The sequence below is a fragment of the Notolabrus celidotus genome, chromosome 16 (assembly GCF_009762535.1).
Source record: "Notolabrus celidotus isolate fNotCel1 chromosome 16, fNotCel1.pri, whole genome shotgun sequence".
Lineage (NCBI taxonomy): Eukaryota > Metazoa > Chordata > Actinopteri > Labriformes > Labridae > Notolabrus > Notolabrus celidotus.
In genome coordinates, this window is record NC_048287.1 from 16,062,353 (window position 1) to 16,075,594 (window position 13,242).

A 13,242-nucleotide genomic window follows, 5' to 3' on the forward strand; every position below is an offset into this window, starting at 1 on the left:
ATGCATGCAACATAGACTGCAACACACAACATCAAATACTACTCAAACACTGTACCAGCTGTTGTAATCCTTTACAGATACAGTGGGATTACAGTGCACATAATAGTAAGGCAAAGGGAGATGTGATGGGAGTATAGATGGAGTAGAGGTGAGAGTAGATAATGGAGGTGTGATAACTCCTGGATGGTGGGAGGGAAAAGAAAGATTTGAGGGGTAATGAGGAAAACCATACAGATAGAGGAAGAGAAGAGAGAGGTGTTTTAATGGGTGACTTGGGAAATATCATGTTATGGGTTTTGAAATAAAGTCATTATGATTAAAGCTTCTTATAAATGATGTGTATGATGTTTATGAAGTGGCCTAAAGTGATGATAAACCAGCTAAATATCTTCAGAGGAAAAGCACAGGAAAACATTCTGTACAATATTCAGCTGAGGAGAGATGGGACCTGAAGTTAGACTTTTAAAGAGTTGTGCTCAGAGCTCTTATTATTTCTGCTTTTGTCCTCATGAAAAATTATACAAAGTTTTTCTCACATATCTTAGTAACCCTGTATATAATTTATAACAGTTTAATGTTTTGCTTGATTATTCATACAGTTTCAAAAGGGAAAAGCTTTGATCATGATTGAGAAAGGGAATTGCTCAAAGCAATGCAAAGTGCTTTAATGCCTTTTTAAGTATGGCTAACCGTTGCTATTTCTTTGATAGTTTTACCCTATTAATAGTGCTCTCATAAAGAAATCATAGTAGAACTTAATGAAAATGATCATTAGCTGTATTAGACTGAAATTTTCAAGAGCACTCATGTTTTTAAATTATACTATTGATTTTTATATATGTTATCAGCTTTTTTTTTGGTTTTTATTTCAAATTTGTATGGTTGTTTTAAATCATGAGTGCATTAAACATCCCATAATAGTTACTTTAAACTTACATACTCCACTTTTTCGTAGTGAGTGCCTTGTAGAGGACATTTGTGTGTATTTGTATATGTGTGTGTAACTGTAGTCTCACCTCATGCTGTATGTCCCAGTGAGCCTGAAGGAGACAGACAGAAGTGTTGAGGGTACATACTCAGGCTACAGGCTGGCACTGCGCACACACACACACACACACACACACACACACACACACACACACACACACACACACACACACACACACACACACACACACACACACGCACACACACTCTCTCTCTCTCTCTCTCTCTCTCTCTCTCTCTCTCTCTCTCTCTCTCTGTATTTGTCCTGTCTTATGTGTGTGTTTTTCTAGCTCTTTACTTTCCTCTTAGCCCTCCTCCTCTCTGGTATCGTCCACTCCCCCCTGTGTTTGCTGTTGTTTTCCCTTCATCTTATTCAATTTGCTTATTTCTCACTTTTTTATCCTCTCTTCTCTCTTTTGTTCACATAACAGCCGCCCATCTCCTTCTGTCATCTCTCTGCCTTTCTCTCCCTGTCATATATGCCCACAATCCTGCCTCCATTATCTTATCTGTGTAAGTCCTCATCACTGGAGCTCGTGCTCTTTGAAGCTCCTCTCTGCTGCTCAGGTTAAAGACAATCTTATCATCCACAGCACTCTATACATTGTGCCTCTATAGATACGCTCACTGAAGTGTGGTGTGTGTGTGTGTGTGTGTGTGTGTGTGTGTGTGTGTGTGTGTGTGTGTGTGTGTGTGTGTGTGTGTGTGTGTGTGTGTGTGTGTGTGTGTGTGTGTGTGTGTTTTGTGTGTGTGTGTTTTTGTGTGTGATTTTGTGCACGGAATCATATCTGTATGATTTGAAAAAAATATGATTGGCACAGTGTTGAGAAAAGACACTTTAAAATTCTTAACATTGACTGCTGGATAAGATGTTATCAGGGCCAGCAGATGAATAATGAATACATTAATGAATAGATAAATAGGTTTTTAAGTAAATAAGTGAGACCAATAAAGGGATCAGAGGAGGTCATGTGAACAAATAAATAGATTAGGGGCATTGAAATTATTTTACAAAAGGGTGAAAAAAATAATAAAATAGATTACTAACTACATCAAATTAATTTAGTTACATTAAAAATGCAGATAAAATGGTGATATCAAATCAGGTCTGAAAAAATTAGTTTTAAGAAGAGCACACATCATGTAGCCAGACTAAGGATACTTAGCTGACAAGCCCATCAATATTCATTTATTAACCAGTGCAACCAGGAAACATGCCAAACAACAAAATATGCATACAAACTATTAACTGAAATAAGTAATGATATACTCAAACTGTTTTTGACCATTTCCATGACTTCCAGTAAACATCTGAATATTCAATTACCAGCATTTGACTCTTACTATTCTTCCTACACTTATCGACACCCAAGGAGGAAAAGAACACACACAGGTAGAACCATTTGGGGCAGTAATCAAATTTCCCATGATCCCTTAAATGCTTCACACATTTGCTTTTATAGAATGTCCACAATGAAATTGTTAATACTTGGTTTTTTTTTTGTTTTGTTTTTTACAGTTCTTCAGTTAAGGTTTTTCATTATACTTCCCACCACTGTGGAGTACAGTGCTTCAGTTTCACAGACAATGCCTATAATAAAACAAAACAACAGATGATCGATGATCCAACACCAGGAGTGGGACTGTCAGGTTCAGTCTCCTGCAGAACAGTCTCTCATTGTGCAATGCAGTCCTGTCATATGAAGTAACTGCAGCTCACTCTGTTGTTTAAGGAGCTCAGGCTTGGACTGATCACTAAGTCTAGTTCTGTCTTTCTCCACAGAAAAAGCCTCTTTCAGCCATCATAAAAGAAGTGTGCGAGGGGTGAGTCTGCACTGGCTTTTTTGCAGCAACACGTATTTAGACTTGAAATGCTCACATAAATTTTAGCAGCGTTATTTTGCACTTTTAATACTAATAATGCAATGTGTCCGTCTTTTTAGGTGGTCATTGGGGAACCATGAAAACTTTGCTCTGCAGATTGCTGACGCCACAAATTTCTACATCACTGAAAAGGTTTGGTTTTCTGCTTTTGCTTCCTGTCTGCAAAATAAAAAGCATCCTGGTGCTTACTAATGTCATCTTTTATTTTGGTAAACTCCACAGAACCGCAATGACATTAAGAATGGCTCCATCCTGCGCTTGACCACCTCTCCTGTAAGTTTTTGTTCCCTGCAAAGTGTCTTTTTAAGTTCATAAAACTACTTGTTTCATTGTGTTTATACAATTTCCAATGTGTTATTATAAATACAGTATATTCATGATCTATTGCACTCTATTGCATCTTCCTACATCTTCCTGTCCTCTCTGTGCACTCTAGTACCAGACTGCGGTCCAGCTTCACGAGCGGATCCAGTCATCCAGCATGGATGCCAAGCTGGAGTCTCTGAAGGACCTGGCCAACGCGTCCCGGGACATCACCTTCGCTCAGGAGTTCATCAACCTGGACGGCATCTCACTGCTCACTCAGATGGTGGAGAGCGGCACAGAGTAAGTCCATTTTACCAGCTAGTGTTTGCTCTGTCACTGGAGTACTTTGTTCTTCTTCATCTCTCTTTGTGGGATTCATTTGGGAGAAAAGGAACAGTAAAGGGTTGAAAGATCATTTTTAAGAATTCAACAATTTCCTGGAGTGCGCTCATGATTTATTTGTGTAAGTTAATTCTAAGACTCTAAGTAGAGTGTGCAGTGTAAAACTCTAAGCTGATATTCAGCTGAGATAAAGCGATTCATCTGTCAAATTTGAATACATTTCTAATATTGTTAGGTTTAATTGAATTTAATCCCATCTACACAGGTGTGATATCAGGGTAAATCTCAGTGGGTCTTTGGTGTTGCACTGTGCATTCTAATTAGTTAAGTATAAGCAGCTCACTGATCTGCTCTATCATAGCTTTCACTTGATTTTACTTCAGGGGTTATAGCTCCATTCTATAGATAACTGTTATGAAAATGAGTGTAGTTCAACATACTTGAGAATTTTATTGCCTCTGCTACACTGGCAGTATCAGCTCGTTATCAGTACCTAGAGTCACTTTGAGTGCTAAAGAGAATCTTTACCTGGGATATGCACTAAGAGAAAAGTGCTGCCCTGATGCGTTGAGGTCTTCATGTTGTTACTTTTCATGACATTTTTGTGAGGGCCCTATTTCTAGTTAATCCTGCGGCACAGCCAAGACAGCTATCTGCGTTAGATCTTGAAGGGCTGTAACCCCCCCCCCCCCCCCCCCCCCACACACACACACACACACACACACACACACACACACACACATTTTAAAGGTGTCAGCCAAGTGTGTTACTGCTGAGGGAGAGAAGAAGTGGCCTGTGAAGAACATGCCCAGCAGCTCCTGTTCACCTTTGTTGACCATTTTAGAGATATGACACAAAAAAAAGAGAGAGGACAGCACTCTTTCCGAATGTTCAGCAGAACCAAAATCTATCTTTGTGTGTGTGCATGTATGTTAGTGTGAGGGTCCCTGGAGTCCGTCTCAAACTGAAGGTTTAAGTGAGGACCTTCATTCGCTGAGGTGGAATTTCTCAGCCATGATGCCAGTGGGATGTGCGTGTGCGTGTGCGTATGCATATGTGTATGCATATGCTTGTGTGTGTGTGGCGCTCCAGACACTGTAAAAACCCAGAGGAAAAGTACAGTAGAAGTGCAAACATGCGTGCAGGCATTTGGTTCAAACTGGCAAGAAGGGCACTCTCTCGTTTTCTGCCTCATGGAGCGCTCATTATTCACTCTTTTTACTCAGAGAGAGAAGAGGTGGATTGAAGGAAAATGAACTTGATCCAAGACACATCATGTTATGAGAGTATGCTTAATTAAGTCAGAATATACTCCTACTACAGCGCAGTGCTCACTACTCTGCATGTACATAAAGGGTCACACTGCGGTCAGCTATTTAATATCTCCTCCTCAGCAGAAACCACGTTATCTCCTGTTTCTGTCTTTGAGGCAGCACCACCTCTGGTATTACATCCACTTTCTCTATTTGACAGGAAGTCATTGAACCCTCTCCTTTTTTGCATATACTGTTCAAATAGGCAAATATTTGACACTGTTTGAAGGATCTTTTGCTGCAGCAGTCGCAGCACTGATGTTGACTGCTCTGCTTCTGGCTCCTTCATTAAATATGTTTCTATGTAAATTACCATCACATCAACTATTCAGTTCTGGAGAGTTTAAAAGTGGCATCTGTGAGCGAGAGAGAGAAAGAGCTGTATTTCCATCTCAAGAGAAGGAGCTTATGAAACACATACAGATAGGTATCAGTGTCTAACACTCACACAAACACGCATGTGCTCATTAGTGCGCCTGCCAACTGACTTGGTTTACTGTAATTATTCAAGAGGTTCAGCGCTGGAGACTCTCGAGGGCAGAGCAGTGCTGTGATCTAATGCATCTGCCAGAGACGCTGTATTGTATTCATGTGGAAATCAGTTGGCCGGCTGCTGCTGCTTATGTTGTTGTTGTTGTTGCCCACGTGAGCTTCAGCAGTTAAAAAGCAGACATCGCCCTCTACTGGTGAGAACATCAATCAAGTTACATGTGATGTGCTTAGATATAGTGGGTTTTCAGAATGTGCAGTACAACTTCAAGCTGTCTATGAAGAGGAGGTGTTACTTCTACTTCTAGTTATTTTTAAATCAAGGTGTGGAGGAATTTTGGTTCCTCTACAGCAAAAAAAACCACACTTTGTTACACATTCTTTTTATTGTGCAATGTTGTATTGTTTTGCATATAACTTCAATGCTACATTATATAAGGATGTGCAGTCAGCAGTTTACATTTAACACTGCTGAAATTAAATGTGAGGCAGAAGAGAAGAGCGTGTTCTCCTCTTTGTGGTATTTAGGTGACATTATTTCATCCCAGTGCACCTATCACTCAAGGCTTTTGAGGTGAACAGAATTGATTGTTGTTCATCTTTCATGAAATATGAAAGTGTTGTTGAATTTCTGTGCATTATTATATCTACTTGCAAACTTTTTTTCACTTTTTATCCATATATTTTTGTCCATCTTTTTATACCACTTTCATGAAGTAACGAATATAACACTCTTCTTTCTTCAGGAACATTTAAGCATTCAGGAATGGCAACATTAAGATGTTAGTCATTCCCTGCACTTTGACGTCTAAAACGGAAACGTTTCATTGTTTGTGTTCCACCTTTGACACCAAAGTTTCTCAAATCTTTGCAGGCGCTATCAGAAACTACAGAAGATTATGAAGCCCTGGTAAGCCCCCTCCCCTTTCCCCATTAGCTGGGTTACCTCATTGGCTCTGCGCTCTTCCTAACCTGCTGTTTTGAGTCTGCATGATCAAGACTCTGGCCCCAGTGCTTTATGGAAAATTAGTATAACACAGCCACTTACAAGCTTTTATTCTGAAATCAGGGTTGCTCTTTGAATTCTTTTGCATGTGGTTTTGGGTGACAGACTCAAATAATTTCCTAATTCTTCAACATACTGAAAGAGAGCCAAGATTAACCATCAGATACATAATACGATAATTAAAATTTTTAAAATTTGTTTTCAGTTATTACAAATTATTTTTAGTTTCAGTCAGAAACCCAAATTAAATCTTGGCTTTCGATTGTCTGTTGACTTTCTTCATGGTGTAATTTTCTTGCCTTCTCTTCTTCTTTATGGGCCTCCTTCACTACAAGAACATCATCCATCTGTCTATTAATGAGGTTTTCTTTGCTCTATGTACCTTAACTAATCTATCTTCTAATGTCAGTTTTCTTCAAATCCATCTAGCAGTATTTAGGTAACAACTGTGAGTCATCTTAATGCCCAGCTCCACCTGCAAAATATTTTTTAAGTCTATTTGATTGTAAACTAAACAGCTACCATGCATCAACACTCATCCTTTTACAACGCAAATTACCAGTTAAAGGCAGGACGTTCGTGCTCCTGTAGTGCCTCATACTCGGTGTAAATCAGAAGCACAACAGTCTCAGGAATTTTTGTGTCCCCAAAACCCACATCCTTATCCACTTATCATTTAGATTGTATTTCCTGATTTGATTGCAAACACCTCTGCATTATCTTTGAACATTCTTCTTGAACTTAAAATGTATTATGAATTCTGAAGATGCATCAGCAGATCTTAACTAGGTTTTAAATATTAGATCTGAAAGAAAAAACATGTTTTGTCTAATATTTAGTGGATAAAATGCAGCTGGAACAGTTAAAACACTGATGGTGCAGACTGGTTGTAGTAGCAGTCTGAAGCAGTAGAGGTCAGTGTTACAAAATCCATAAGCCATCTGAAAGCTGTGATAGAAAATGCTTTCAAAATAGCCAGTTTGAACAAGTGTGATGTGCAGGTTAAAACATCAAATTTCCAATATGGTTTCTCATTAAGTGGTCACAGCAGTATTCAGCTTGGATTTCACAGCTGTTAATTGTCCTCCGTGCTTCGGCCTCCTGTGACTCTGCAGAGTTTTATTTTCCTGATATATGTGACTGCATGACTTCACTCTATTACATAGCTTTTTTGATCCTGATTGAACTCCTCTCTGTACTGCTGACCGGCTCTGGCTGGCCCTCTGACAGCCCCCTGCTGCTTCTCGGAGGCCCGTCTGTGTGCTGCATTGCAAACTTCTTTTCCCATTTCTCCCTGTCCTTGTCTCTCTTCTTCAGCAAGCCTGGCCGCAGCATTAAACTTATTTTCTCCTGTCCCCTCTCCTCTCCCCGCCAACCCTCTCTCTGTCTCTGCTGACCGCTCATTCCTCGCTATGATCCAAGCCAAGCCAGGGCTTTGCAGCTACATATACTTGTCCAAGCCATCTGTTGAAGAGAGGTTTTCTATGGTGTGTGTGTGTGTGTTGTCATGTAGTTTTGGAGACCTGCTGTCCTTCACTCTGACGGCCTTCGTGGAGCTGATGGACCACGGCATTGTCTCCTGGGACACTTTCTCTGTGGCTTTCATCAAGAAGGTCAGCCAAGAAAAGTCTCATTTAACAAAGGGCGGGGATATCAGAGGAGCATTATTATACCACTTTTATACAGTATGAATAAGCTGCATAAGTCTTAATTCATCTCTATGAGTGATGAAAACAAGGTTGAACGTTGAGTATTCTCTTGTGATAAAGTCACAAAGCAAACAAGGACTTTGTATTAAAGATCATAGATCATACAATACAAAAGATTTTAATGAATAGTCTATACAACTCACTTTGCTAATAGCACACTGCTCCAGAGAATATATATAATCACATATCAGTGTAGAAAGTGCCCCAAATGAAAGCAAAGTTGTATTATAGGATTATCAAATAATAATAATAATAATGAAATTCTGCAACAGACAGTAGAAAAAATGTGTACTGTTTTAAGACACTATCGACCAGGATACGGTACGATGTCTCAGTCTAATAGAAAAATATATTAAATGTGATGTAAATTAAGTTCTATATTTCAGTTTTTTCAGGATATTTCTTATGACACCTTGGAGATAAGATGATGGCAGGTTTCTGGTTTTGTTTTATTTGAACCTTTCCTTCTTTACATCTTAGTTTCTCTGTCTTTTGTGATCTCCTCACCTCTCTTGCTCCTTCCCCCCTGCAGATTGCAAGCTATGTGCACAAGGCCACAGACACAGCCGTGCTGCAGCGCTCTCTGGCCATCCTGGAGTCCATGGTGCTCAACAGTCAGGATCTTTACCACAAGGTGGCGCAAGAGATCACCATCGGACAGCTCACCCCACACCTTCAAGGGTAAACAGATCAGCAGACTGAATGAAATAACCCTAATTATGTTGATTTAAAACATTGAATGTCTCTTTTACCTTTATAGATGCGTTAGAAACAAACTAAAAACAGATTGTTGCAAATACATTTGATATAGTTGTTAATTGTTCTATTTATTTATTTATTTCAATTTCAGAACTGATCAAGACATTCAGACCTACACTATTGCTGTCATAAATGCCCTCTTCCTTAAAGCTCCAGAGGAGAAGAGACTGGTAAGGCATACACAGCTCTTTCACGAGTAGGGCACATGTTGTACTGGGCATCATTTTCATGATTCTCTACATGGTATATTTACGTGTTTTCAAAGCATTTTTGTAACGGTCTACTTGTTATGTATTTTTCTGTCTTTTCTTTCAAATACATCTCTGGTAAAGCGTAAGAGTCAAATCTAATAAATAAACACTGATATAAGCTCAAAGAACTCCCAATATCTCACTTCTGTAACTATCTCTCTGATCCTCCTTACAGAAGTGGCGTATTCATTTTTCTGTCCCTCTCTCTCCCACACCTATGTCAGGCTCTGCCCTGCAGTCAGTCACATGATGTCTTGTATCAGCACTGTAGAGTCCAGAGATGTGCTGTGACATTAATAATGAATGAAGCTAACCCACAGCTTTTCTGGGATGCAGCATACGAAGTTTGAAGGCACGCTATGCAGAAAGAAGCCACACAGCAACAGCACTGCATACAGATCCAAGCACTCTTAGATGTTGTTGTGCTCAGAGGTCTGCTTGAGTCAGATTCATGTGATTGATTGATAGCAGTTTAGAGCAGCTTTATTGTTTCCCCTTTTTTGATTTTGGTGATTAGTTAACTTTTTCTTCCTTTGCTCAGATGCAGACTTTTACATTTCTGCGGATAGACATTTTTTAAGATGTGGCGCTGTGGGACAGCACCTGTCCAGAAAGACAAATTCGATTCTACCCAGATGACTCCATTTAAAACATCCAAGGGGCTAATTGTATAGTGTCTCTTACAGACACAAGATAGCACTTCTATGTGTGTTTCTGAGTGTGGTTAAGACTCAACCATCAGAAAAGCTATTGTTATGACCCTCCAGTCTCCCATCATTCTGCTAACTCCCTTGCCTCCCCCTTTTTCTCCCCCCACCAGCTGCACTGCTGACGGATATTTTTTTTACCTCCTCACAGACACTCTTTTTCTCCTCATCCACTCACTCACCCTCTCTGTCTCTCTGTCTTTGACTTTGTCTCCTCACTGCACACGATATGGTAGTTTGATGAGCACATTGTGGACATCCTAAATTGTCCCCTGACAGTAAGTGCACGCTTGATTTAGCACACTTTTGTAGTTTGCACTGTAGAAGACATCAGTAAGTGCATCCAGTATCCCCTTCTTTAAGATTCTTTTTGGGATGGCTTTCTATTTTTTCACAGCCTGTTGCTGCTGACTTTGCAGTGCGCCATGGATGTTCTTTTTTTATTTCTCATTCATTTTTCATGAAACATAGAAAACCACTGAAAATGTATTTATTTTGTTGGTATATTGTTGTGTCTCATCATTATCTTTCTTTCTGTTTCTCTCTCCTCAAAACTCTTTCTGTGTCTATTTCTCCCTCCTTTTCTTACCTGCTCTATAGGAGATGGCCCATATTCTTGCCCAAAAACAGCTGCGCTCCATCATCCTCAGTGTAAGTCTAACAATGCCCCTCTCTTCATCACCTCTCCAGTGAGTCCCTTTGTCTTTGTGTCTCCTTCTCTCTATTTGTATCTCTGCTTGGGGTTTATTCCTCTGCACTAGAGTGATATAAGAAATATAAAAATGACACCTGACACTTCTGCCTCTGTCTCACAAAGCTGCTTATTATCTACTGTACTTACTTTCTCACACCTGTGCTCCCTTTTCTGTTTTTCACCCTCTCATTGTATTCAATCAAATTTCTCCCTCCCCTGTTTCATCATCAAACTTATTCTCTCTAATCCTCATAATTTTCTCCCCAATCCTCTTATTCCTCTTTGTTATCTGCACCGTCTTCCTCTGAAAATCCATGTCTCATCTTTCTTAACCCCAAAACCGAGTCATCTCTCTCCTTCACCCTCTCATTGGAAATCTAACACGTCTCTCTCCACTTCACTCTCTGTCTTACCCTCTCTCTCTCTTCTCTCTATCCTCTGTCCTCTGCACCTTGCAGAGCGTGATCCGAAGTCCCACACCCATCAATGATGAGATGGCCCACCAGCTGTATGTGCTGCAGGTGCTCACCTTCAACCTGCTGGAGGACCGCATGATGACCAAGATGGATCCCCAGGACCAGGTGGGGGACTGTGAAGTGTAACTGATGAAGATAGGAGTCTTTGGGTGACAAATAGAGCCATGGATGGATAAAAGATTGGCAAATGGGTAGATCATAGAAAAAGAAAGGAGGGGATGTCATCTTCAAAGCACTGTTGAACAAACACACGATTGTCACATATTAGCTGTGTTCAGACTGAGGTGGTAAGGGATAGTCTTGCTAAGTTTGTTATCATAATATTTAAATATATCCTGTTCCCAAAAGTTGAACTGCAGTTCTTTAAGTGAATTTTTATCAATAAGATGTAAGGCTGTGAGTAATCAAAATCAGTAACTGCAAGAAGTACTCGTACTTAGAAATATCATAAAATATGTCAAATGTGCCACATTGAAATGCAGGGGACACTAATAGCAGCCTGTCGCATTATAGTAGTGACCCCTGAGTTTACTGAGGAGACAGATGTTTCAGAACTGGAATCTTAAAGTTAAAAAAACACGTATCTTTTGTCTGTTTCTACATTAAAAAGAGACTCAAATCTGCTGCGTAGTTATTACATTTCACAGATAATCCATAGAACAGTAGAGGAACAGCATCATGATGCATTCATGATTCATGATGCATTCATGATTCATGATGCAACACAGTATTATATCACGTCACCACAGCAGTCCATAATGGACCGATTGTTCACTGTCTACCATTCAGCAACACAAGCGCCGGTCTCACTACTGTGCTCCAAGTCTGCACCACATCATCTTGTAATTCTCTAACTTAGGTAAATGAGGCTTCATGTTTGTTTGCATTTAAAGCGGGAAAGTCATCTGATTAATTTGTTTTTAAATGAACTCATTAAGGTCTCGAGTTTAATCGCATGTGTTAATGCATTAACATAGTAACTCTGTTTGTAACTTGAGGGAGGTAAGATGGCATTTCATTAAAAAAAGATAATCTTACCCAAACTAAACAAAACCCTTTGAGAGTACAACTTCATACTTTAGGCTGAATTTGTAAACAGTGATGTTGTATAGGATTTTACATTGATGTACATTGAAAACCACCTTGATGGACAGAATTGGCAACTGTAATATACCACTTTACAAAATGAAGTGACATGGTATATCACAGCTAAATGGAAAAACTGTATATTTGTTAGATTTAATAAGTTCCAAATTTGTCTTACATGCAGTTCCTCTAAACTTCCCTGGCATTTCAGATGCTCTTGTCAAAACATGCATTTTTCCTACTCAAGGGTCTTATTCCTATACAAATATGACAAATGTTCAGCTTAATTTGGGAATCTTTTATTTTCTGAAACAGACAGCATCATAGTTTGTAGCAAACATCAAACTCATATAAAGGAATAGTTTCATTGTTGGGGTCTATTTTTGGGGAATTATACTTTTTTGAGTGTTTCTGGCAGAAGCACTGTTTGTTTGGCATTGCATGCAAAAAGACAATAATCAGGGGTCCTGTTTATCATAATAAATAAGCATGTAACCCAGTGCAACAGGTTTTGAGCTCTATGGCGTTGGTAATACAGAACACCACCAGACTTATCATTTAACAGGAAACTTTTTCAAGATGCAATAGGAAGAAATCAGATCATGCCCATTCAACTTTTGCTTACACTACACATCCTCAGATGTTGCAAGTGTGTGGAGAGTAGTCACTTAAAAAACCTCTTCTGGAAAAATGGAGGCACATGCCGTAATGGAATCCTTCAACATCATATACAACCATGGTGTAGCTGCTGAGAGAAAAAAAAACGTGAATCTTTTATTCAGCAGCTTATGGGCATTTTGGGCCTGATCCTTCCAGATTTTAAAAAACATTTATCTAGTTTTCACAGAGATAAAAACAGGACAGAAATGGTCAGATTGCACTGCAAGACCCCCCGGATAGCAAAACATTTCTAAATTACAAAAGGGCGATTGGACGAAAAGGCAGATGGATTTATGAGCAGCATTTTAATATATTCCTCTCTGTGTGTGCAGGCTCAGAGGGACATCATCTTTGAGCTGCGGAGAATAGCCTTCGATGTGGAATCGGAGCCCAACAACAGCGGCAGCATCGAGAAACGAAAGTCCATGTACACCCGCGACTACAAAAAGCTTGGATTCATTGTAAGTTGGCTGTGTGTATGACTGAAATACTCTCAGACTTCAGTCCTTATTGTGTGGGTGTGTTTGTGTAAACGAGGGAGAGAGGGAGAGACAGTGAATAAAAGGCCCCAGG

General features: G+C 39.6%; 1 protein-coding gene across 2 annotated transcripts in view; it reads left to right on the forward strand.

Moving 5' to 3' along the window:
* The window catches only part of elmo1 (engulfment and cell motility 1 (ced-12 homolog, C. elegans)), a 117,199-nt gene that overhangs the window by 47,644 nt on the left and 56,313 nt on the right, over positions 1-13,242 (forward strand). For both annotated transcript variants that reach the window (XM_034705015.1, XM_034705016.1), the window contains exons 3-13: positions 2,771-2,811; positions 2,931-3,003; positions 3,094-3,144; positions 3,308-3,477; positions 6,196-6,231; positions 7,841-7,940; positions 8,569-8,717; positions 8,887-8,965; positions 10,354-10,404; positions 10,906-11,028; positions 13,002-13,130. In XM_034705015.1, coding sequence (XP_034560906.1) covers positions 2,771-2,811; positions 2,931-3,003; positions 3,094-3,144; positions 3,308-3,477; positions 6,196-6,231; positions 7,841-7,940; positions 8,569-8,717; positions 8,887-8,965; positions 10,354-10,404; positions 10,906-11,028; positions 13,002-13,130 — 1,002 coding nt within the window. The remainder of the gene's footprint in view (positions 1-2,770; positions 2,812-2,930; positions 3,004-3,093; positions 3,145-3,307; positions 3,478-6,195; positions 6,232-7,840; positions 7,941-8,568; positions 8,718-8,886; positions 8,966-10,353; positions 10,405-10,905; positions 11,029-13,001; positions 13,131-13,242) is intronic.